This window comes from Littorina saxatilis, linkage group LG15 (genome assembly GCF_037325665.1).
Source record: "Littorina saxatilis isolate snail1 linkage group LG15, US_GU_Lsax_2.0, whole genome shotgun sequence".
Lineage (NCBI taxonomy): Eukaryota > Metazoa > Mollusca > Gastropoda > Littorinimorpha > Littorinidae > Littorina > Littorina saxatilis.
Window position 1 is genome coordinate 26,317,799 of NC_090259.1, and position 25,717 is coordinate 26,343,515.

The window sequence follows — 25,717 nt, forward strand, 5'->3', positions numbered from 1 at the left end:
ACACTAGACGATCGTCGGTCGAGATCTGATGGTGGCTTCTCTTTTCCAGAAACACACACGCACACGCACGCATGCGCCAACACGCACGCACGCACCAACACACATACGTGCACGCGGCACGGACATAAACACAAACATCTTTCATTACCCTAAGTGAGAGAGAGAGAGAGAGAGAGAGAGAGAGAGAGAGAGAGAGAGAGAGAGAGAGAGAGAGAGAGAGAGAGAGAGACTGATGAGTAAGAGAGAGAGAGAGAGAGACTGAGAGATGTGTGTCTCCGTTTGTGTGCGTGCCGCGTGCGTGTGTGTGTGCGTGCATGTGTGTGTGTGTGTTTTGTGCGTGCGTGCGTGTGAGCGTCCGTCCGTTCGTTCGGTAATGAATAATAATAAATTAAAAAAAACAAATAAAAATAAAAAGGAAAGACACTCAGTGGTGAACAAGTTCAGGCCGTGGTGAATCAGAGACGCTGGCAGTGTCCACCATACCCGCGTGTCACCGCCGTGGCACGCAAAATACCTCAGTCGTCACACGTTCATCAGTTTTGCCAAAAGTAGATCTACTAGTGGCTGATTTCATCTAAACACCAGGCACACACTTGGGTAACGCGACTTTTTTTGCAGCTAGTTTTCCGCTGGGAGAAGGAAGTGACCCAAATTTGTCAGAAATGGGATAACAGAATTAAAAAAAATATATAAAAAAAAATAAGAAAATAAAAAATCTGACTTGCTTCCTTCGCGGCTGATCTCTCTGCAAGTTGGCAAGGCATGATACCACCAATAACAGACTCTAGCACTGGCAGTTTAGTGAGAGGGCCCCAAAGGGGGGGTAGGGGAGACCGGGGCTAGTCCGCCCCCGGGGCACATCCGTCTTTGTCTGTTTATTCTTACGTTTGCCACCTTTTAGTCATTCACACCATGTGAGAGTGGTGTCCCATCTTCCCGCCATATCCTGCAGAAGTTCAGAGGTTGCGCGCCCATATATCGTGAGTACAGGTCACAAAAAGTGTTTTTCTTCATTTTTGTAACATGAATGCATTGGAGTTGACTTAGGTTTTGATGCATTACCTCTGAGAACAAATACTTAGTCTTGGTGTCGAGTGAAAGTGCGTTAATTAAGGTCGAGTTCTGACGAAAGTTTTGCTTCTTCCTTCCCATGTTGTGCTCGCTATCTGGCACTAGAGTTGCCTGCCCGTGCGGGGGCAAGTCCGCCTATTTGTCATGGGGCATGTTCGCCATGAAGAATGTGCAGGTGTGGGGAACAGTCCAGTTTACATCTGCCATAACTGTGACTCTGATGGTGACTCCATCTATTCTCGATGGTAAAGATTGCAGATTCATGTCTAAAAAAGACTGACGCCGATTTGTGTTACATTCTTTCGACATTCTTTTGTATTTTGTCATTGACATTTTTGAACCTAAATAGTGAAGGGAATTAAAAAAGCTTTCCCACTGATCGGGTGCTTGTTTGACTGACTGTGTGTGCGTGCGTGCGTGTGTGTATAAAGCTTGCCCACTACTAGTCTTGTACCTACTATGGGATGAGAGCGGCGGACTTGCCCCACCCTTTAGGCGGACTTACCCCGACTTGGGGCAAGTTCGCGCCTACGTTAGGGTAGGTCTACTTAAAGCAGTATGTACAACAAATGTTCATGCGCACATAAAAACTGTCTGCACATTGATATCAGCTACACATTTGTCTTGATGTAAAATAAAAAATCAGTCTTCTAGTTCATCAAACTCGCCAGTTATGCTACCAAAAGCATAAAAGTAGGCGGACTAGCCCCGGTCTCCCCTATCATCACGATCACGGGAAGGGAAATTACCTTGATTTTTGTTTTCACGATCACAAACACCTTGACGAATAGAGGATCATAGAGTGATACAGCTGTGAAAAATGTACGTTGAAAATAAAATGCTTTGCAATAATGCCCATCACGATCACGAAAACAAATGACGATCACGATCACGAGACTGCTTGATTTTTTTGTCATCACGGATCATGGGCAAAGTCCCATCACGATCACAGTAATAGAAATTTCAGCAATCACGGTCACAGAAAGGTCAAAAAACGCCAATCACGATCACGATTTTAAACCCTTTGGGGCCCTCTAGTGAGTCGATCAGAGATAAGCAAACAAGCTCTTGGCATGAGTAACTTCCCTGGCTTCATTTTGCTTCAAAAGGGAGATAATTTGCACCTGCGACTGAACCGAGGGAGTTAATGAACTTGCTATTTCTGGCATTACCTCTTGGGGAAAATTAAAGGCACAGTAAGCCTCCCGTAAACCCTCACAGAGCTCCCCGAGCGTCTACATACAGTACAAGCATACTTCCATTTAAACGCTCACAGAACGGGAACATCCTGGCTGCTTTCTGTCGAGCGTGAGAAATTTTCAAAGAATTTATTTTTGTGGACTTGGCCCTTTACAACAATGGCCCCTCGTTTTGGTGCTGGACGGCTGTTATGAATATCCCGGAAATCACGCCCGGACAGTAAGCCTCCCGTAAACCATCACAGATACTGTCAGGCTTTTACACACAGTACAAACACCCTTCCATGATTTGAACGCTCACCAAACGGGAACATCCTAGGTGCCCTACGTAAAGAGCGAGCAATTTTTAAAGAATTAATTTTGCAGATTGTCTCGAACACTTTTTGGACCCATCCTGAACGCAGGTCAAAAATGAGTTACTTCCCTTAAACTGGCGATAGCCGTGGATCGATGATTATCAGAATGTTTTTGGACCGTGGTGCGTTTTTGCCGCAGACCTAACTTTTAAAATCTAAATAATAAATTGACAGCTTGTTACACAAACATTCTTTAATCATAAAAGAATTCTTTTTTCATCAAGACAAGATCAGTGCAATTCGAAGTTGTGAAAGTTTGAAAAAAGAAAAGCCTGGAAGCAGGGTCACGCAAGGGTCGTAGCAGACGACGGTTTATGCGGCATATCGCCGTTCCTCTCAAAAGTCAAAAGCCATCGCTAGAGTTCTTGTGAACCACAGCCGTTTGTTTCGTGCATAAAACGTGCTATTGTAGATAAGCTCACATCGAGTCGCATTCAAATGACTAACTGACGACTACATTGTGAAAAAGGGAAACTGGATCACACGGGTTCACGATGGCTCGGGGGTAAGATAAACCACGCAAAAATAAATTCTTTGAAAATTGTTCGCTCTTTACGGAGGGCACCTAGGATGTTCTCAATCGGTGAGTGTTTAAATGAAAGGGTGTTTGTACTGTGTGTAAAAGCCTGACCGTATCTGTGATGGTTTACGGGAGGCTAACTGTGCCTTTAACCGTGATCATGGAGTAAAGGGCTTTCCATGCTGCCGCCTCCACACTGTGTGTGTGCGTGTGTGTGTGTCCGTGTGTGTGTGTTTCTGTGTGTGCGTGCGTGTATGGGCAGGTGTGTGTGTGCGTGCGTGTGTGTGTGCGTGCGTGCGTGTGTTGTTTAGTGTATGTGTGTGTGTTGTTAAGTGTATGTGTGTGTGTGTGCGTGCGTGTTGTTTAGCGGTGTGTATGTATGTGTGTGTGTGTGTGTGTGTGTGCATTTGCAAACGTATGGGAATAGCCCGGGTAGCCGCGAAGGGGGTCAGGGGCGTACTGCCAGCTGCATGCGATAACCCATGCTATAGAATGTAGTACACCAATAACAACAATTATCTTTCAACCAGACACCCTGCCAATCACTGAATCAAACTTTCCCTAAAAGGAAAAGCTAAAGATAGTCCCCGCCATCACTGTGGTGTTTTATCATAACAATTCATGCTGAAATTAAGACTCAACTTGAAGAATGAAATGACTCGAAGCACACGGCACACAAACAACTTGAATTTTGTAGCTCAAATCTTTGAGGAATGTCATACTTCGCTTGACTTCAAAATTAGCGAAAACAGAAACATGTATCCACTTCAGGGTAAAATTAAAACTGTTCAACTGTAACAGCTAAATTATTCTTATCGTTTGTAACCCAAAGAACCGTGCTAAGGTTTTAATCGTTCCTTTTGTTTACCTAAAGAATCAAAAAACAAGAAAGGTAGGTTGTTGGAACGTTTGTTAATGTTATGGACAAAACAATACATTCACAGATATATCGACCCAAATACACACACACACACACACACACATACACACACACACACTAACATCTATTATTCTGTTCAGCGTTGCAGATGTGATTGTCAGTGCGTGCACTTCTTATAACTTTTTACCCTGATGTGTACCTTTGCCTCGCGTTGTGCATGAACTTCTAAACCAGTCTGCGGCCTAATACCTTCTTTTACTTAAAATTGCCTAACTTTATATTCTAACTTGTTTTATATGAATTAACTAATTTTATATTTTTTTAAAGAACCAAGGTTTCATTCTTTCTACTCTTCTAAAGCCTGATATTAATTGGGCGAAGTCGACTCCAGGAAGTCTACTTCACGAAGCTCGCTGCACGAACATTTGGCACTAAACTGTCGGTATTGTCCAAGTCTCCGCAAAGACAATTTCGGGCTCAATTAATGACAGCCTTGAAGGGGAGTATAGACTGAGGAGATGTGTCACAGTGCTCACAAAAGAGACGTCAGACATAAATGATACTGTATAGTATGCTTGGTCGATGTATGTATTGTAAAGCGCTAAGAGTAGACATTTTTCTAGAATAGCGCTATAAAAGTTTGCATTATTATTATTATTATTATTATTATTATACTCAAATTCCGATGGTCTTTTTTGTCCGCAGGTCATTATCTATCTGTACTAGGGGAAGGGCCCCTAATATGGAACGGCTCCTAAATGTTGCTCTTATTAGGCGTTACGAGAGAACATCTACCACACACAACATGAAACTTCTTCAAGTAAATTCTACATCTTTTGGCCAAATTACTTCATACTCGTATTTCCGCACATCACTGATTTGAGTTTATGCATGACCAGTCCACAAAGATATCATTTGTAGATCAAATAGTCTGACTTTGTGTTCTTTCGGGGAAAAAAAATCGAATTCGGCCGGGATCGACTCAACAATGGAGCGTTAGACAAATTAACCCTACTGTAACAGCTAGATTGTTACTGTTGGTGGTTATTTGAAGAAACCTTTAGGTTCCAACATAACCAACCTAAGACAGTAAGTGAATGAAAGTGATAATACATGTATCCGCAAGAAAACAAGCTGGTTATCAGCTTGAAACAAAAAGTGGTCCATGTTAGGGGCCCTTCCCCTACCACTCTTCACTGGACTTATTGTTTGTGTTTCCTGTCATTTTGTGTCACGTACGTACCCTATTCCTGCAATTAAACCAGATTCCAAACCACCTTGATGCAAAGATAAAAGATTTTGCCCAACATCATGCGCATGTGATCAAAAACTAATGAGCATGCACTGATTAATTAGCCTTGACACCGGCACGGTTGGCCTAGTGGTAAGGCGTACGCTCCGTGATCGGGAGGTCATGGGTTCGAATCCCGGCCGGGTCACACCTAAGACTTTAACATTGGCAATCTAGTGGCTGCTCTGCCTGGCGTCTGGCATTATGGCCGGGGTTAGTGCTAGGACTGGTTGGTCCGGTGTCAGAATAATGTGACTGGGTGAGACATGAAGCCTGTGCTGCGACTTCTGTCTTGTGTGTGGCACACGTTATATGTCATTATTACCAATTCAGTGCCCCATATGGCTTTTTGACCAATCAGCCTACATTCCTTTCCACTGATAGATTTTGTGATATTAACCGCTATAGTCTGAGATTGATATCTGTTTGATGTTTAAAAGTTTTTACATTTGTTTGATATTTGTACTATTGGCCGCTTGAAGGAGTGCTTCTTTAACATTTTAAATACTTACTTACTTACTGCCTTTCACGCCTGGTGGCGTGTAGGGCAGCGATTTTAAATACTGGAGATCTTTATATTTTTTTAGAAACAGGCCGGAGAACAGGAAAGAAAAACCCTTTGAAAACTGCATGATCGGAGAAGGCTATGCTCTGGTTGATGATAATTAGTTTTAACGTCCTCTTAGAACCAATTGGCCTATCTTGGGACAGGTAGAGTTGATATGCTTTATGGGGGGGACAGGACACTGGACAGACATGCAAACAGAGAACACATATGATCGTGTTATAGATCTGGAAGTCTGTTGTTGCGATATTTCAAAATGCTCTGGTTGGGTCCAAGGGCGATAAACGACGTTCGAAAATAACTCTGTCGTCTTCGTTTGAGTTAATTGTGAAAGAGCGAATGTCCTTGCTTTTTCAGGGCCAAATGTATTCTCACGTGTTCCTGCCCACGTGTTTCAGACACACCCACGCTAGTGATTGGTTCCTCCAATGTTTGTCCCCCTAAAAGCAAGGGTTTTCACTCTTCCACAAGCTAAACAAACCCGACATAGTTATTTTCGGTATTCGTCTATTGCCCGGTGGGCGCCCAGGGAGTGAAATCCCGGTGCCGGACACGAGATTTAACCGTTTTCAAAGGCAAACTGATGGCCACTTCTAAACACATGGCTAACAAGATAAAAATGGGCCCGGAAACAATGTCTCTTGTTTACTTTTTTCGAGTAATATTTTTCTGTGCCCCAAATTTTTATTCTTGGGAACAGTCGAGATCTTTTCTCCGATAATCGCAGATCCTATGAGAGTTCTCTAGCCCGATTCCAGCGTGCACACACACACAGACACAGAGGTCCATAAGCACAAAGACTGGAGCTGTATGGGAGTTCTAAATGCGAGTGGGGTAGGCTAAATGTAATTAAAGCGTTCTGAATAAATCCAAAAACAAAGAGACTGTCAACGTTCCAAAATTCAGAATAAAAAAACAAGAAAGGTAAGTTGTTGGAACGTTTGTTATTGACAAAACAATCCGTTTGGTTAAAAGACCATTGGGTCGAAATATCTGCGACTGTAACGTATTGTTTTGTCAATAACTTGACAATCGTTCAAACAACTTACCTTTCTTGTTTTTTTATAAAGAATTCTGAAATAAAAGGACCTTCAAAGTATATGTACCACAACTTTAAATCAAAACCGCACACAAAATTTAACTTCTTTCTTTATTTGTTCTTTATTTGGTGTTTAACGTCGTTTTCAACCACGAAGGTTGTATTGCGACGGGGAAAGGGGGGAGATGGGATAGAGCCACTTGTCAATTGTTTCTTGTTCACAAAATTAAGCACTAATCAAAAATTTGCTCCAGGGGCTTGCAACGTAGTACAATGTATTACCTTACAGGGAGAATGCAAGTTTCCAGTACAAAGGACTTAACATTTCTTACATAGGGCCTACTGCTTGACTAAAATCTTCTTTAAAATACTGCGATGCATTGACATGTCGAATGAAACTCAAAATCCCAGCGCTCACGCCAACTGGTCCCGGCCGTGCTCAGTCAACGAAATAGAACACATACAATTAACTTACGTCATCATCAAGTACGTAAAGTACAATTTGTGACGTAAAGTACTCAGAAAGAAGCACACCACGCGCTGGTCGAGACTACGTGCATGCGCTTTCTGACTAATAAGATTTAATAATAACATTCTCATTCATTTCACTGAAGAAGGGCGTGGCCCGAAAGTCTTTGAAAATTGGTGTTTACTGTGTTTTTTTCTAATTAATAATAAGATTTGAGACGCCAAGACATGAAAAGATAACTCTCTTTTCCGCCATAGTGCCTTCCAACTAGTCTCGGCCCGCTCAAAATAATGAGCCAAAATGACCGAGACTTTCAGTAATTCCTTCGCGTGACGTCTAACCCTCTTACGCCATAATGTGACGTCTTCAAATGACGAAATGTTAAAGTTTCTACCACAGACATACACACGCACACACGCACACACACACACACGCACAGACAGACAAAGTTACGATCGCATAGGCTACACTTACGTGAGCCAAAAACCACCAGAACATCTGATACCAACACAATTATGGTTTATGTGCACATACACATAATTCTTGATCATGAACTTCGATTAACAATGAAAATGAGTGTTTAGCACCAATGCCATTTTGTTTACTTCCAGTCTTTTCTCATGTGTGTGTGCACACTTGAACACACGGACACACATTTACATATGAACAGAAAAGCCATTTCATAAATCCTTGATTGAGTTTCATTGGGACAAAATAACATGCCTTTTTGGTTATGCGTCCATCTACAAAACACACACATATTTTACAAAACTTCACATGCAGATAAACACTATACATACACGCTCACACATCAGACAAGTAAGAGTCATATTGTCATCAAAAGACACATACACATGTACATGCGCGCACACACACACACACACACACACACACACACACATAGCAGGACCTTGTCAAAGTCTCACAAAGTCATACTGTCATTACACATACACACACAGTGCAGACCTGTATCTCAGTCTTAACACTTTCTACCCCACCTATGTTGACCTTTTTTTTTTATTTTAGCCGAGACCAGCTGTGCTGCAGCAGGTCACACAGAATTGTAGTAACGGTGTAGTTACTATGTATCAACATGCTGGAATGCAGGCGTTAGATCGACGTTACAGGAAGCGACTGAAGCTAACAGTCTGAGTGGATATATCAGATAGAGCCATATGAGTGGGTACGGATATATCCGTACCTGGGAGACAATGAGTTAAATTCATATTGTCATGCACACACACACACACACATAAGCCCTTTGTCTCAGTCTTAGTCATACTGTCATCCAACCACATATGCTCCAATAATCTACACGCAAACACACAGACCAGCATTTTTTCTCAGTCTCTGAAGTTGTACTGTCATCAACACACATCTTTGTTGCACAAATAATCTCTCCACAGGTGGACAGGGGGGAGGGGGTGGGGGGAGGGGGTGGGCCTTAAAAAGGGGGTTCCACTGTATGAGACACACTGATTTTTTCCCCTGAGAATTGCGTCATCACTATAGCACTTTCATCCTGAAAGCACTCATGGAAAGTTGCAAGCGCTTTCCACTCAAACAAGTGTCTTTAGTAAGCAGTTTGATTATGTTCATCACCGAGTGGCCTTAGGCACTCAAAACATCCATAAGGTTCTGCGCACGACAGACAATCTGAATCATGCAAACAACAGCATCTCCGCACACAATCAATGTCACTCACTACCTTCTTCTTCTTCTTCTTCTTCAGCGTTCGACGATGGCTGACGATTCTTTGGCCCGTGATGTTGACGAAGTGGGCTGTCACTCACTACCATTCTAAGCTGACTCAGCAAATTACTCCAGCCATCAGAAGCAAAACAACTGTTTCACTTTGGAATCATCTCATTTTGAAGTAATTAGACTTTGTTCATCACATGCCTTTACTCATTCAGAACAACACTCTCAGAAGAATTCGTAAGGCATCTTCCATCAACATTTTTTTTATTTCAGTCAGCTTAACATTAACACCTCCATTATCCTGCTAAGTTTCAAAGTAATCACTGCCCAAACAACGAGCATTGTCGCTTTTTGTGAGACTTCACATTGTGCTTTTCTCCAGACATCCTCAGACACATGCACTGTGGCATCGGTCCAAAATTGCTTGAGTACACAGAACATGTGTGGGGTTATCTATGTCAGACAGATTCCAAAATTAGATCGTCACACGATCTCAGTCCGGCAGTCTTGAAATATGATTGTGAAGCTGAACAATCATGTCGTCCAACTGTCGCAAGCCGTTGAACAATGTCACCCTGTTGACAAACCAAACAACAAAATATGTGTAGACACAGCTGAGACTCATTCTTGTTACACAGAAAGTTATACAGTGTAAGCGCCCTTTTAACTTATTTAAAACCCCCCCTCCCACTCCCGATATAAGACTTTCCCCCTTTTAACAATTTAAGACCCCCCCCCCCCCCAATATAACTTTCCTCCTTTTAACAATTTAAGGCCCCCCCTCCCACTCCCGATATAAGACTTTCTCCCTTTTAACAATTTAAGGCCCCCCCCCCCCCCCCCACTCACGATATAAAACTTTCCCCCTTTTAACAATTTAAGGCCCCCCTCCCACTCCCGATATAAGACTTTCCCCCTTTTAACAATTTAAGGCCCCCCTCCCACTCCCGATATAAGACTTTCCCCCTTTTAACAATTTAAGACCCCCCCTCCCACTCCCGATATAAGATTTTCCCACTTTTAACAATTTCTTCTTCTTCGTTCATGGGCTTAAACTCCCACGAAGACTCGTGTTTTTGCACGAGTAGAATTTTACGTGTATGACCGTTTTTACCCCGCCATTTAGGCAGCCATATGCCGCTTTCGGAGGAAGCATGCTGGGTATTTTCGTGTTTCTATAACCCACTGAACTCTGACATGGATTACAGGATCTTTTCCGTGCGCACTTGGTCTTGTGCTTGTGTGTACACACGAAGGGGGATAAGCCACTAGCCACAAGTTGACCTGGGAGATCGGAAAAATCTCCACACTAAACCCACCAGGCGGCCGCGGCCGGGATTCGAACCCTCGACCTTCCGATTAAGAGGCCGACGTCTTACCACCACACCACAGTGCCCGTCTTTTAACAATTTAAGGCCTTGCTTTTTGTGTTAATTTACCTCCATGTTTATGACTCCCTTCTGTTGAAGACCTGATTTTTTGTCAGATTTGTTTAGGTCTTAAAAGGAGGGTTCCACTAGAGTTTGTTTGTTTGTTTGTTTGTTTGTTTGCTTAACGCCCAGCCGACCACGAAGGGCGGTGCTGCTTTGACATATAATGTGCGCCACACACAAGACAGAAGTCGCAGCACAGGCTTCATGTCTCACCCAGTCACATTATTCTGACACCGGACCAACCAGTCCTAGCACTAACCCCATAATGCCAGATGCCAGGCGGAGCAGCCACTAGATAGCCAATTTCAAAGTCTTAGGTATGACCCGGCCGGGGTTCGAACCCACGACCTCCCGATCACGGGGCGGACGCCTTACAACTAGGCCAAACGTGCCGGTCTTCCACTAGAGTATCAGATCAACAAACTCTGAACAACATATTAACTTAAATCATCATTAAAACTAGTATAGGTAACAAAACATTTCCAACAATCAAAATGTGAGAATCTTAAAATAAAGAAAAATACTGATGTAGGTGGGTAAGCACACACACACACACACAAACACACACACACACCCTCTTACTTTAACCCTACAATCACCACACATTTGCATTCACTTCACACCAATTTGTCACTAAAGCTTAACACTCTCTCGCACAAAATAAAAAAACAAGAAAGGTAGGTTGTTGGAACGTGTGTTATTGACAAAACAATACATTCACAGATATTTCGACACAACGGTCTTTTAAGTGAACAGACAAACAAATATTCACACAAAACTTATCTTGATAGTTCTATCAGTTTATGTCCACTTGTCAGGAAGCCGAAAAAGACCGCTGGGTCGAAATATCTGTGAATGTATTGTTTTGTCAATAACAAACGTTCCAACAACCTACCTTTCTTGTTTTTTTATTCTGAATTTTGGAACGTTGGCAGTCTCTTTGTTTTTGGATTTACTCTCTCACACACAAAATTGCAACCACACAATCCACCAACTAACCTGTTCTTGGTGTCGGTCATGAAGGCGATCATGTTGCCGGGGGTGACGGGGGCAAGGGGTGGGGAGGGGATCTTGGTTAGGACGAAGAAGTTGTTGAGACAGGAACTGAAGGCAAAGAAAGTGTCCATGTGGCGCTCCAGACCCACTGGAGAAAAGGACAGGCACCTGGAGACAAACATCTCAGCTCTTTGTAAAAGGGTTAAAGGATTGGATTATACAGTGGAACCCCCCTTTTAAGACATTGAACATTCTGAGAAAAGCGGGTCTTAAAAAGGAGGGAGTCTTAAAATGGGGGTAATTTTTACAGAGGTTATGAACAGAAAGTCTGAGAAAACCAGGTCTTAAAAAGGACGGAGTCTTAAATTGGGGGGTCTTAAAAGGGGGGTTCCACTGTATCAGTCTTTCTTTGTCCATACAAGACTGTTGGCTCTCCTTCTTCTTCTTCTTCTGCGTTCGTGGGCTGAAACTCCCACGTACACTCGTGTTTTTTTTGCACGAGTGGAATTTTACGTGTATGATCGGTTTTTACCCCGCCATTTAGGCAGCCATACGCCGTTTTCGGAGGAAGCATGCTGGGTATTTTCGTGTTTCTATAACCCACCGAACTCTGACATGGATTACAGGATCTTTTTCGTGCGCACTTGGTCTTGTGCGTGCGTGTACACACGGGGGTGTTCGGACACCGAGGAGAGTCTGCACACAAAGTTGACTCTGAGAAATAAATCTCTCGCCGAACGTGGGGACGAACTCACGCTGACAGCGGCCAACTGGATACAAATCCAGCGCGCTACCGACTGAGCTACATCCCCGCCCACCCTTGGCTCTCCATCAACATGAAAAAGGTACACGCAGCAAATAATCTTCTTTCCTAAAGCACCCAAGTCAAAAATGCCTTATGGTGGAACTCTTCTTTCAAACCCAGTTTTGATTTTTTGTTCATGACAATTGACATCTGTAGATGTAGATTAACCTCCATTTTCAGACTCATCTCTTGTAAGACCCAATTTCCCTTGGATTATAGGTCTTAAAAAGAGAATTTTCATTGTTTACAGTGAAGCATAAGTCCATTGGCAACTTTCTATCAACATTTACCAGGCACTCGCAACAAATAATCCTGTTCCTAAAGATCCCAGATACTTGAACTACAGTACAACAGTTTCACTTTTTTATTTTCAATCGGAACGCATCCCAGATAATTTTTGTATGCACAAATGCACAACTTTTTTGTTGCTGCTGCAACCCTTTTTTAGAAGATTCAAGCCAAAGATTTCTTATTTTTATTGAAGCTTTTTTTGTGTGTCTTAAACAGATCCACATTAAAACGTTCTCATTTAAAACGCATTCATTCACAGTTCTCTGTAATGGTCTCCAAATCCTCCAAACTTCCCTCCGCCTTCAAAACACAAAGGGATAGGACTTACTTGCCAAATTCACTGCGGATCTGTTTGACCAGGGGAACAAGCAGAGTGAGAGTTTCTGTGATGTTGTCAATTTCTTCATCGCTCATTGGCGTCACCAGCAGTCTCCCCACATTGTTGCTGAAACAAGTCATTAAATAGGAGGCTGCAATAATAATAATAAATAATAATAACAATGAGGATACTTATATGGCGCAAATCCTAAAACAGTTCTAAGCGACTCACAAAAACATACATAAATAAATTATTCTGTACACAATTCTAAATCAAATAATAATCAACAATGTCTATTTTTTTAAGACCCCACAACATGTGTGTTTGGGGGGGGGGGGGGGGGGGAGTTTGGGTCCATCGGTGCAATTCAAGTCTTTTCCAAGCTTCGCAAAAAATGTTTTCAATGCCGTTCTAAGTATACAAACATGCACCTCTTTTACTCTCCAATCAAGAATCCAGGTGACAGCACTTCAAAGAACTTTGCACTAATATTAACAGTAATTTAAAGGTAATCACGGAAAAGGTGTGTACATAGTACCACACAATAATCGCAAATAGAGAATGATCATACGTGTTTTGGGGCTAAATTTACAGGTTGTAACACTCTTTCTCACAAGCAAACAAAATACAGCGTAATAATAAATGCATTGCTAAAAAACAGTGACATCAGTTGTTATCAGTACTGACTGAATGTAGAAGCAAAACAAAAAGCAATTCACACATTACGTTTGCAGCCTCTACATTTTTGTGTATATGAATTTCTAGCAAATTCTATGGAATACACACCAGCAGTTGAAGATGGCGCTCCAGATTTCCTGGAAAAGTTGCCCTATGGAAGCCGCCTCTTCGCTACTCAGCATCTTTGGGATCTACAAAAATAAAACAAAAGCAGCTAATGTTGTGGTTAAAATGGAAGGAGCACAGAAATTCCAGCCAAAAAGATAATGATCTCCTCCATGGTTTTGTTCAAGTTAGGGTTTTCTTACATGTTTTTACTTGCAAACATACTTCTGTACAGTAACACGCCTTTTAGAAAAAGGCGAATAAAAAGTCCCATATGCAAAGACATTACAACATTATCAAAACTGCATAATCCAGCCACCAACTTGCCCTTAAATGCTCCAAACATTTTGAACAGTCATGTAATTGTCAATACATACACTCAAACACATGCACATCATTCATATACACCACACACATCATTCACACATACCATATAAACACACACACAAAGACAACATATATCCCCCCCCACACACACACACACACATGCATGTATACACATGCAATCCATAAACCCACTCCCCCTGACCCATCCACACACACCACTACGGTCTTTTAATCAAACATAGTGACATACACACAAGGCACTACCTGCATCTGCTGCATGGTGGTAGTGTTGCTAGCAGCAGCGAACAAATTCACCACACACACACACACACACACACACACACACACACAAACAGAGGCCAACACACTATTTTTATCACCCATACACACACAGGCAAACACACTGACTATTGTTATCACCCATACACACACAGAGACCAACACACTATTGTTATCACCCATACACACAGAGGCCAACACACTATTGTTATCACCCATACACACAGAGGCCAACACACTATTGTTATCACCCATACACACACAGGCTAACACACTATTGTTATCAACCATACACACAGAGGCCAACACACTATTGTTATCACCCATACACACACAGAGGCCAACACACTATTGTTATCACCCATACACACACAGGCTAACACACTATTGTTATCACCCATACACACAGAGCCCAACACACCATTGTTATCAACCATACCAGGGATGTCGTTAGGCGTCGGACATCGGACATTTATCGATGAAAATCCCCAAATGTCCGATTCACATTGCCGCATGTCGGTCAGATGTCCTATCGTTTTAGCCTCAGCGTGGTCATTGTCCGATATGTACTCCATTCCTTCGGACAGCGCGATATTCGTTAATTTTCATTTCAAGATACAAATCTTCTAAAAGACCGAACGCTCTCGTGTTCAGCTGACACTGGAGTTGCCAGTGCAGATCTTTTCTTTTGTCGGGAATTCCCGAACCGTTTGCGGTATGCGCCGTTTGGGTATAACCGTCTATTATAGTGGATTATTTTTAGATCAGTGCATGCTGCAGGAGTACGGGAGACAACTCCAACTGACTAAATTTGTCGTCTGCTTTTGTTTTCGATACGAGACGAAGCACTGAATTATGCCGCTGAAAAAAAAACCTAAAGCCTGCAAAAGATCAGCATTAGATCAAACCGATCATTTTGTTTTTCAACTTTTATCCAAATCATGCAGTTTGTAAGGCCTAAAAAAAAAATAGGTGTGGTTACGGTAACCCGACCTACCCTATTTTTTGGGGCCGATCCTATAACTTTTTATTACATTTGTCAAAAAAAAAAAAAAAAAAAAAAAAAAAACCAGTGCAAAAAACGCAATGAAAGCGAAAGCGCCCGTGTCGCACACTTATTTCCCTGTCAAGTAGGTTTAATTTGTACACATTAGAAAAAAAAGTAAAAAAAAAAAAAAGTGATTGCCTACCTACCTACCCTATTTTTTTTGGCTATGTTACCGTAACCACACCTATTATTTTTTTTGGCCTAATCAAAGTAAGAGCTCTGAAGTTGTTCATGTTGGTTTCTTTGTTGTGGTTTCTTTGAAACTAAACAAATACAACATAACACACACACTGTGTTGATGTATTTACTATATTATGTGTGTGTTCTACAGCGCGCGCGCGTGGGTGTGCGTGTGTGTGTGTGCGTGTGTGTGTGGGCACATGACTTTGGAACAATTCCATGGAATGTGTTATAAGCTGTTTGGCGCAAATTCCTAATGTCCTATTAGACTTTCTGAAAGCGGTCAAATGTCCTATTGATGCTGAAGAACTCAGGACATTTGTCCTATAGGTATGGATTTGTTGCAACATCCCTGCCATACACACACAGAGGCCAACACACTATTGTTATAACCCATACACACAGAGGCCAACACACTATTGTTTTATCACCCATACACACACACAGGCTAACACACTATTGTTATCAACCATACACACACACAGGCTAACACACTATTGTTATCACACATACACACAGAGGCCAACACACTATTGTTATCACCCATACACACACAGGCTAACACACTATTGTTATCACCCATACACACACACAGGCCAACACACTATTGTTATCACCCATACACACAGCGCTACCTGTATCTGATGTGCAGCGTTAATGTCACTAGAGGCAGCGGACGAATTCCCAACACTGTTGTTGTTTCTGCTGGTGTCCCCCGGGGAGGTGACAGTTGCCTCCCCTGACTGAGAAAGGTGGCGCCCTCTCTTGACGCTGGGTTCGCCGATCCACCTCTCCACCACACCGCTTGTATGCTGCTGAAACGTAAAGCAGTACACAGAAAGTTAATCATCTGGCACATTCGCATTGTGGGTTAAGGGTGGAGATTTTTCTGATCTCACAGGTCAACTTATTTGCAGACCTGCTAGTGCCTTAACCCTCTTCATGTGCACATGCAAGCACAAAACCAAGTGCGCACGGAAAAGATCCTGTAATACATGTCAGAGTTTGGTGGGTTGTAGAAACACAAAAATACCCAGCATGCCTCCCCCGAAAGCGGCGTGCTGCATGAATGGCGTGGAAAAAACGGTCATACACGTAAAAACCTACCTGTGCAAAACCATGAGTGAACATGGGAGTTTCAGCCCATGAATGAAGACGAAGAAGAAATCTGGCACTTTCTTTCCTGATGAATAGTATTTTATCATATCATTGCATGAGAACAGATCTTGTACCAAAGGAAAAATCACAAATAGATGATTTCCGGAAATAACTGTTGGGTTTTACAATGGGCAGCCAAACAATGTCACCGAGTCCGTTTAATAGTGAAATCAAGGCTATGAAAATGAAAATGAGTTTCAGTGCACATTTTTTGACGTGTGCGATCGATACATCTTTTTCTCAACAGCTAATGCACATCAGAGCTCAATATGCACATCACTGCTCACAATTCACTCCCGCGTTGATCGCTGACCACGAGTGTTTTGGTAAAAACACATGAGCACTGACAAAATCTACTTGTTCAGCTATCAGTGTCATGGCTAGTCTTTCTTCCCCTGACACTCCCAAAACCAACCTGATCCGCTTTGTCTCGCCCATCCCTGCCTAGGACAACCTTGGGTTGATTGCGATTCTCTCTTCATTGCTATCTGCTCAAATTCAGGTCCTCTATAGGATTTTATTTGAACAAGATCATACTCATTCTAGTCCTTTTTACACACTGTTTCCCCTCTGACCACTTCTTGGCATATTGACACAGTTACAGACACCAACATCAACTCAAACACTCATACAAACACATGTGTCTGATAACACACACACACACACACACTCTCTTTCTTTCACATACAAACTCCACAACCGCCATCAACCCCTTCTCCCTCCCCCCCCCCACCCCCCTTTTACATCCTAACAACCAACCTGATTTGCATTGTCCCTCAACAGAGGTGATATGCCCATCCCTGCCTGGGACGACTCTGTTCCCTGGGGGGATTGTGATTCTCTTCTCTCCTGCTGTGTCCTCAGACTGGGTTCCTCTATCATTTCTGTTGAGATTCTTCTACCGCCACCGACTGATGATGATGAAGATGATGAGTGGGAAGAAACAGAGGCAGCAGAAGACTGACGCCTCCTGGAAGGCTTAGCACCAGTGTTCGCTGATTGTGATGATGACATGTTGTTGATGTTGTTGTTGGTGGTGGTGGTGTCATTGTTTGTGCCCTTGTTCGTTGCAGACTGAAATGGCAAAACGCGAAATTAGATAATATGCACTGTGTTCATGGAGGGGTGTAAATAATCCATAAATGAATTTGATGCTGACATGCGCCCATCAAAAGAAGACCCAAGCAGGCATAAGCCCTTCCTAAGATTAGTACATCTGCACACAACCCAAAACACAAATCTAAACTCACTCACTCACTCACTCACTCACTCACTCACACACTCACTCTCTGTCTCACTCTCTCACTCTCTGTCTCACTCTCTCTCTCACTCACTCACTCACTCTGTCTCACTCTCTCTCACTCACTCTCTCTCACTCTCTCTCTCTCTGTCTCTGTCTCACTCTCTCACTCTCTGTCTCACTCACTCACTCACTCACTCTCTCTCACTCTCTCTCTCACTCTCTGTCTCACTCTCTCTCTCTCTCACTCTCTGTCTCACTCTCTCTCTCACTCTCTCACTCTGTCTCACTCACTCACTCACTCACTCACTCACTCACTCACTCACTCTCTCTCTCTGTGAAAAAAACATTGTTTTCATGTTCATTACCTTGCCAGACTGCGATGCAGAAGATGACCCAACCATGTCGGTCAGGTTGTTAGGTTGTAGTGTTTGGGCTTTCTGCCCCAGTTTCTCCAGTTGTTTCACAGCCTCTTCACAGGGACTGATGATGCAAAACAATGATCATGTAACACATTGAAACATTTGCTACTTTTCCTTTTGAAGATTCAACAACATCAGAGAAAACCTCAACGTTAGGTTATTTGTTCCTGGATGGAAATCCAGCTGGCTATACAGACCAATAATGCTGAATACTAACCATGACTGACTGAGTACTCAGGTGAGTCAAAAATGTTACATATTCAGACAAAAAAACTGGCCACATAGAAAAAGCACAGGAAAGAAAAACGTGATGAATGCTTCAAACAAGAAAAGCAAATGCTTATACAACTCACCTTTTATCATATGTAACATATATGAATCTAAAACAAAATATTTTCAGCACTAGCTTCATAAAACAATGTTCAAGAGAATAATGATTTCCTCATTACGAACCCAAGCTTGACCCCATTGCAACCAGTGTCAATCCATTTACTCAACCAATCCCTCATTTCATTTTCATTTTCATTTTCATTTCATTTTCATTACTTTATTGTCCCATCGCTGGGAAATTCGGGTCGCTTCCTCCCAATGGAAAGCTAGCAGCAACGGAGTCGCGCTACCCAGGTGTCTGCGTGTTTAGGTGTATTCAGCCACCTGCACTTATGGCAGAATGACCAAGGTCTTTTACGTGCCATTGTGATGACACGGGGGTGGGACATGGCTTCCGTCTCTGGGTCTGCACATAAAGTTGACCCGTGTCCGTCCCGGCCCGAATTCGATCCTGCGACCTTCCGATCACAAGTCCAGTGCTCTACCAACTGAGCTACCGGGCCCCCAATCCCAAATACAAACGTAACATATAACTGACAAAAAATCCTCTTACCTGAGCCTGTGGGCACCTCTGACCAGCTGTAAACTGTTGCTTAGCAACTCCTGTATCTTCTCCCCTGTCAGCTGGGTGGCTGTCAACAGAAAAGAGGATTTTCATTTTTCATTTTTTTATCATTACTTTATTTACACATTAACACGCTTCCATTTGAAACTTCGAGGTCCTCATCCTGGATTGACGCCCAACCAAAGCTAAAGCTCCATCGGGCTTCAATTAGACTTTGGGAGGGCGTCAATCCACGATGAAGACCGAGAAGTTTCAAATGGAAGCATGTTAATGTTATTGTAATTCAATCTGACGACGATCTCTTTCCTGCTTTCATGCGATGGTAAACAGACAGAATTGGTTCTGTTCTGTTCACACACTACTTTCAGTCCACCTACCTGCAAGGGTCAAGTCCCAAGAAATATGTCTCTGTATTCCTATCGTATCACTCTGCTCCTGTTTGTTTTTCTTTCACATACATTTTTCCTTCTTTTTTGACGGGTTTCTGGACAGCAAACTCTAAAACAAATTCTTTTCATCACAAAAGCGGTCTTTGGAATTGACTGACGTAGTCCGGAAGAATTCATGCATCAACTTACGTCACGTATTCGACGTCATCACTTCGCATACCTTATGGTCTCGGTATTTCGTTGGCCTTCATATTTCCTACTTTGACCCTCAAAGCTAACCGAGACTAGTTGAGGTTGTATCAATGCGCCTCGCCAGCAGGTGGTTAATGGCTTTTTTAGCGAGTGGTTATCGACAATTAATGACCGGAAATTTTTAATGAGTTGGGGCATTCTGACCAATCACAGGATCTGTTTCATTAAAACGCCAACTTGATTCAATTACAATAAATATTATCCCATTGCCGGGAAACCCAGGCAGCTTCATTTTTCTTTTCTTTTTCATTACTTTATCAAATATTATCCCATTGCCGGGAAATTCAGGCTGCATCCTTCTGGTGGAAAGCTAGCAGCAACAAGAGTTGCGCTACCCAGGTGTGTGCGTCTTTAGGTGTAATCAGCCACCTGTACATCTGGCAGTATGACTGGTCTTTTACATGCCACTGTAGTGACAGGGGGGTGGGACATGGATACCATCTTTTACCTGCCACAGTGGTGACTCGAGGGTGGAACATAGATACCGTCTTTTACGTGCCACAGTGATGACTCGAGGGTGGAACATAGATACCGTCTTTTACTTGCCACAGTGATGACTCGAGGGTGGAACATAGATACCGTCTTTTACATGCCACAGTGATGACTCGAGGGTGGAACATAGATACGGTCTTTTACGTGCCACAGTGATGACTCGAGGGTGGAACATAGATACCGTCTTTTACGTGCCACAGTGATGACTCGAGGGTGGAACATAGTTACCGTCTTTTACGTGCCACAGTGATGACTCGAGGGTGGAACATAGATACCGTCTTTTACGTGCCACAGTGATGACTCGAGGGTGGAACATAGATACCGTCTTTTACATGCCACAGTGATGACTCGAGGGTGGAACATAGATACGGTCTTTTACATGCCACAGTGATGACTCGAGGGTGGAACATAGATACGGTCTTTTACATGCCACAGTGATGACTCGAGGGTGGAACATAGATACGGTCTTTTACGTGCCACAGTGATGACTCGAGGGTGGAACATAGATACCGTCTTTTACGTGCCACAGTGATGACTCGAGGGTGGAACATAGATACCGTCTTTTACATGCCACAGTGATGACTCGAGGGTGGAACATAGATACCGTCTTTTACGTGCCACAGTGATGACTCGAGGGTGGAACATAGATACCGTCTTTGAGTCTACACATAAAGTTGACCTTGTCCATTCCGGCCTGGATTTGAACCCCACACCCGAGAGTTACAAGTCCAATGCTCAACCAACTGACCTGTTTGACCTTCTCCTTGTTCCCCCTCACACTTAGATCACGCAAAACTAGACAACTTTCTTAATCAATGTTTTGGAGGGGGCAACAAAAAATGAAAGCTTTTTAACTCACTGTTAAGTGTCGAGTTGTGAACCAGATATCCATAGGGCTCCATTTCAATCACATACATTCACTTAATTTTTTACGCCAATCTTCGCTTATGTCTTCTTACTTTCTTCACTATTTGCACCGCGGGACTCAGGACTGGTGTATCTCGATCCAGTTCTCAAATACAAGACTTCTCACAACAGAATAGCACCAATCAACAACAACAACCTTATGGAGAAAACTTTTTGGGATACAAGATAATAAAACAGAGAGGATCTTAAAAACAGATGTTTCACTGTATCAGTACAAATGGGTTTGGACTGGAGGAGACCTAGTAAAGTTGGCCTTACCTGTCTCTGGTCTCAGTGCAAATGGGTTTGGACTGGAGGAGACCTAGTAAAGTTGGCCTTACCTGTCTCTGGTCTCAGTGCAAATGGGTTTGGACTGGAGGAGACCTAGTAACGTTGGCCTTACCTGTCTCTGGTCTCAGCTGGTTGGCCAGGTGTTCAATGGGGTTCTTCAGTCTTCTGTCCATCTTCTGGCCAAACACTGCAATCCAGTGCCTGGTGAAGAAAAAGAATACAGGAAATGAATAAACATATCAAAATGTTAACAAATTTCTCAAGTAATTACAGTGCTTCATACTCTTCTAAAGTTTACACAGCAAACACTGCGGAGAATTTTTTTTACCAGACTTAAAATGAAATTATTTTTTTCACACAACAATGTATATATATATATACACATACATGCATGCACGCATACAACCTCGCATGTACACATTCTTATACATATATGCTTACACTCACACACACACACATGCACGCACACACACACACACACCCACACACACAAACACAACCTCATAAGACTTACTTTTGTAAAATCAAGGCCAAGTCATGAGCTGACCATGGAGGCTTTTTGTACACAACATCAGACCTGTAAGAAAAAAACACCGAAAGTGAACTTGCTGACACTAAATGACAGCTGAAACGCAGAAAACTGCAGCAAAAAGTTGTGCAGAAAGTTCACTCCAAACATTCTAACCTAAAGGTGAGCAACTCCTTTTAAACATTTTGAAACTGACAAACTAATCCAATCCTTTGTAATCAAGAAGGAAACAACAAACATATATATATATATATATCACCTCCTTTCTCAACCTTATCAACGTTTCAACTTCATTATGCTCAATATATATACTTTCAGTTTTCCTGGTAGAAAAAAACCGTTTGTGATCCTAAACAAACCTTTCAAGACAACAGATCTATTTCAAATTGCTTGAGACTCACATAATGTGAAACGTGGCTTACAATGATAGTACATGTACGTACTACAGAGCATGAAAAACGTGCAGTTTTAATCAAAGAACATTGAATACTATACTCCACAACCTTTTCAAAGTTGAAAAAAGGAAATGGGATGAGGATAAGGATAAGATAAGATTACGTATAGTCCTGTGAGGTTACCCTCATGGAAATTCGGGCTGCTTTCTCACAAGGGAAAGCGAGCTACCATACAGTACAGTGCTACCCATTTTTGTTCTTTTTTCACTTTCGCTGTGAACTTGGTTTCTTTACCGTGCGCATGCGTGCACACGGGGATGTGTTCGAACACCGATAAGAGTCTGCACAAAATGCCTCTCAACATTTTCAAATCTCACATTGTTGTTCCTGCAAAGAGATAGGGACTGTCACATGATCAAGGAAAAATGACACAATGATCTTTCTTTCTTTATTTGGTGTTTAACGTCGTTTTCAACCACGAAGGTTATATCGCGACGAGGACACAATGAAAAGTAAAAAGAAAAAAGGCAGAGTAATAGAAGAATTTGGGAAATAACTCTGTCGGGTGTGTATGGGTTGTGAAAGAGTGAATACCCTTGCTTTATTCAGACAAACTTCACGTGGTTCCTGTGCACGTGTTAGAGGCACACCCTCTCGCTAGTCACTGTCTTGCAATGTCACGTGAGAAAGTTTCACAAATGGGAAGAAACTGAGCTTCATGCGGCATAACTCTGCCGAACAGTCATGTAGCAGTATCAGAGTTATTTCCAAAAATCGTCTATTTCCAGAGGACTGGACGTACTTACCAGAGATTGCCAAAGGCTTCCTTCATCTCCTTCTCCACCAGGGGAGACAGGGACGACCTCAGCACAGACTTTGCTCCACACAGCAGCTCATCCGTCTGTAACAAGTTGACAAGGTAAAGTTGACAATGAAACATACAGTGGAACCCCCTTTTAAGACCCCCAAAGTTAAGACTTCCCCCCTTTTAAGACCCTGTTTTCACAGACTGTTTGTTCATAAGGCCAAAAAAAAAAAATAGGTGTGGTTACGGTAACATAGCCAAAAAAAATAGGGTAGGAAGGTAGGCAATCACTTTTTTTTTTAAAACTTTTTTTTCTAATGTGTACAAATTAAACCTACTTGACAGGGAAATAAGTGTGCGACTCGGGCGATTTTGCTTTCATTGCGTTTTCTGCACTCGTTTTTTTTTGTTTTTTGTTTTTTTGTTGACAAATGTAATAAAAAGTTACAGGGTCGGCCCCTAAAAATAGGGTAGGTCGGGTTACCGTAACCACACCTATTTTTTTTTTAGGCCTAATCTCTGCAAATGTACCCTCATTTTAAGACTCCTTCCTTATAAAGACCAGATTTTCTCAGATTTGTGGAGGTCTTAAAAGTGTTTTTTTATTGTACTAATATGTACAGTGAAACCTCTCTTACAAGACACTCCGTTTTAGGCACCCCACCCTCTCTTCACAAAGTCTGTAAATGCACCTCCATTTTCAACTCCTTTCATTTTAAGAACTTATTTTGACATATTTTTGGAGGTCTATAAACAGAGGGTTCACTGTAATGAAGAGGAGAGAGAGAAAGACTGGGGTGGTGGAAGCAATAACACTACTGCTACTGCTGTTGATGACAAGGAGGAAGAGGAGGAGTTAGAGGATGATGATGATGATGATGATGATGATGATGATGGTGATGATGATGATGATGATGATGGTGATGATGATTAGAATACTATACATGTAATACTATTCAGTATTGTGAAATTGGATGATGATGATGATGATGATGATGATGATGATGATGATGATGATGATGATGATGATTTTCTTTGTTCGTTTGCTTAACGCCCAATCCCCCACGAAGGGTGATATCAGGGCGGTGCTGCTTTGACAATTAACGTGCGCCACACACAAGACAGAAGTCGCAGCACAGGCTTCATGTCTTACCCAGTCACATTATTCTGACACCGGACCAACCAGTCCTAACTAACCCCATAATGCCAGACGCAAGGCGGAGCAGCCACTAGATTGCCAATTTTAAAGTCTTAGGTATGACCCGGCCGGAGTTCCAACCCTCGACCTCCCGCTCACTGGGCGGACGCCTTACCACTAGGCCACCGTGTGATGATGATGATGATGATGATGATGATGATGATGATTAGAATACTATACATGTCATACTATTCAGTATTGTGAAATTGGATGATGATGATGATGATGATGATGATGATGATGATGATGGTGATGATGATTAGAATACTATACATGTAATACTATTCAGTATTGCATGGGTGCAACTGCTGGAAAATGAAAAAACTGAAAAGGTCGTGGTCCAGGGGCAGTCAAGGCCCAGGCGGGGTGCAGGGGCAGCGCCCTTGCTGAGGGGTCCAGGGGGGCATCGCCCCCCACCCAAAAACAAATGTTTGCATTTCAAGGAGGATTTGAATGGCCTCTTTTGACTCTAAATCTATTTCAGAACAAACAGGCTTTGCGGATATGCATAATATGAACAATCTTGTAAACCTGTACGAACCACCCAGCCGAAAATGAATTTTAGCATTTTAAGAGGGGCTATTTGAGCCTCTCCTGGTTTTAAAACTGAAAACAGCAACAACAAAATTGTTTTTTTTGGGGGGGGGGGGGGGGGGGGAGGGGAGGATGCACAACATGAACAAGAGGCGAAGCCTTCAAGGCTCACGTAAGAAATCGACAAACAGTAACACAAACTCAATCACTCCGTCACACATACACAGTAAGCATAGACACAGTGCCAAGAGTGGGAGACGCTAGATCTACAAAATGAACACACACACACACACACACCGCGAGAGAGAAAGACTACAGGGAGGCATGACGTCATGATGCATTAATTGACGTCAAACACTTTTGACCGAGACCTAATCTTCTTATGCGAGCTTCCATAGACTCGGAAATGTTAAAGTTTCTACCACAGACATACATACATACATACGCACGCACAGACAGACAAAAGTTACGAGAACAAAGGCTACACTTCGTGAGCCAAAAACCTCTATACTTGAAGGTGTTTGGTTGCATCACTCTTGCTAGAGGGTCTACAAAAAAACAAGGTCAACACATTTGAAGAAGGGTTTCAGAAGCCTCTCCTTGCTAACAAACTTAAAATTGGAGATGCCCAAATTAAAAATCTTGTAAACTTGAAGGTG

At 42.5% G+C, this 25,717-nt stretch overlaps 1 protein-coding gene across 1 annotated transcript in view; it reads right to left on the reverse strand.

Moving 5' to 3' along the window:
• Positions 1 to 8,068: 8,068 nt before the first annotated feature.
• The window catches only part of LOC138947972 (serine-rich adhesin for platelets-like), a 30,286-nt gene continuing 12,637 nt past the window's right edge, over positions 8,069 to 25,717 (reverse strand). Inside the window, exons 13-23 of the mRNA XM_070319497.1 lie at positions 23,328 to 23,422; positions 22,112 to 22,174; positions 21,710 to 21,798; positions 19,256 to 19,334; positions 18,319 to 18,433; positions 17,470 to 17,784; positions 16,188 to 16,367; positions 13,722 to 13,804; positions 12,945 to 13,061; positions 11,524 to 11,688; positions 8,069 to 9,666 (exon numbers count right to left, since the gene is read on the reverse strand). Coding sequence (XP_070175598.1) covers positions 9,585 to 9,666; positions 11,524 to 11,688; positions 12,945 to 13,061; positions 13,722 to 13,804; positions 16,188 to 16,367; positions 17,470 to 17,784; positions 18,319 to 18,433; positions 19,256 to 19,334; positions 21,710 to 21,798; positions 22,112 to 22,174; positions 23,328 to 23,422 — 1,383 coding nt within the window. The 3' untranslated portion in view covers positions 8,069 to 9,584. The remainder of the gene's footprint in view (positions 9,667 to 11,523; positions 11,689 to 12,944; positions 13,062 to 13,721; positions 13,805 to 16,187; positions 16,368 to 17,469; positions 17,785 to 18,318; positions 18,434 to 19,255; positions 19,335 to 21,709; positions 21,799 to 22,111; positions 22,175 to 23,327; positions 23,423 to 25,717) is intronic.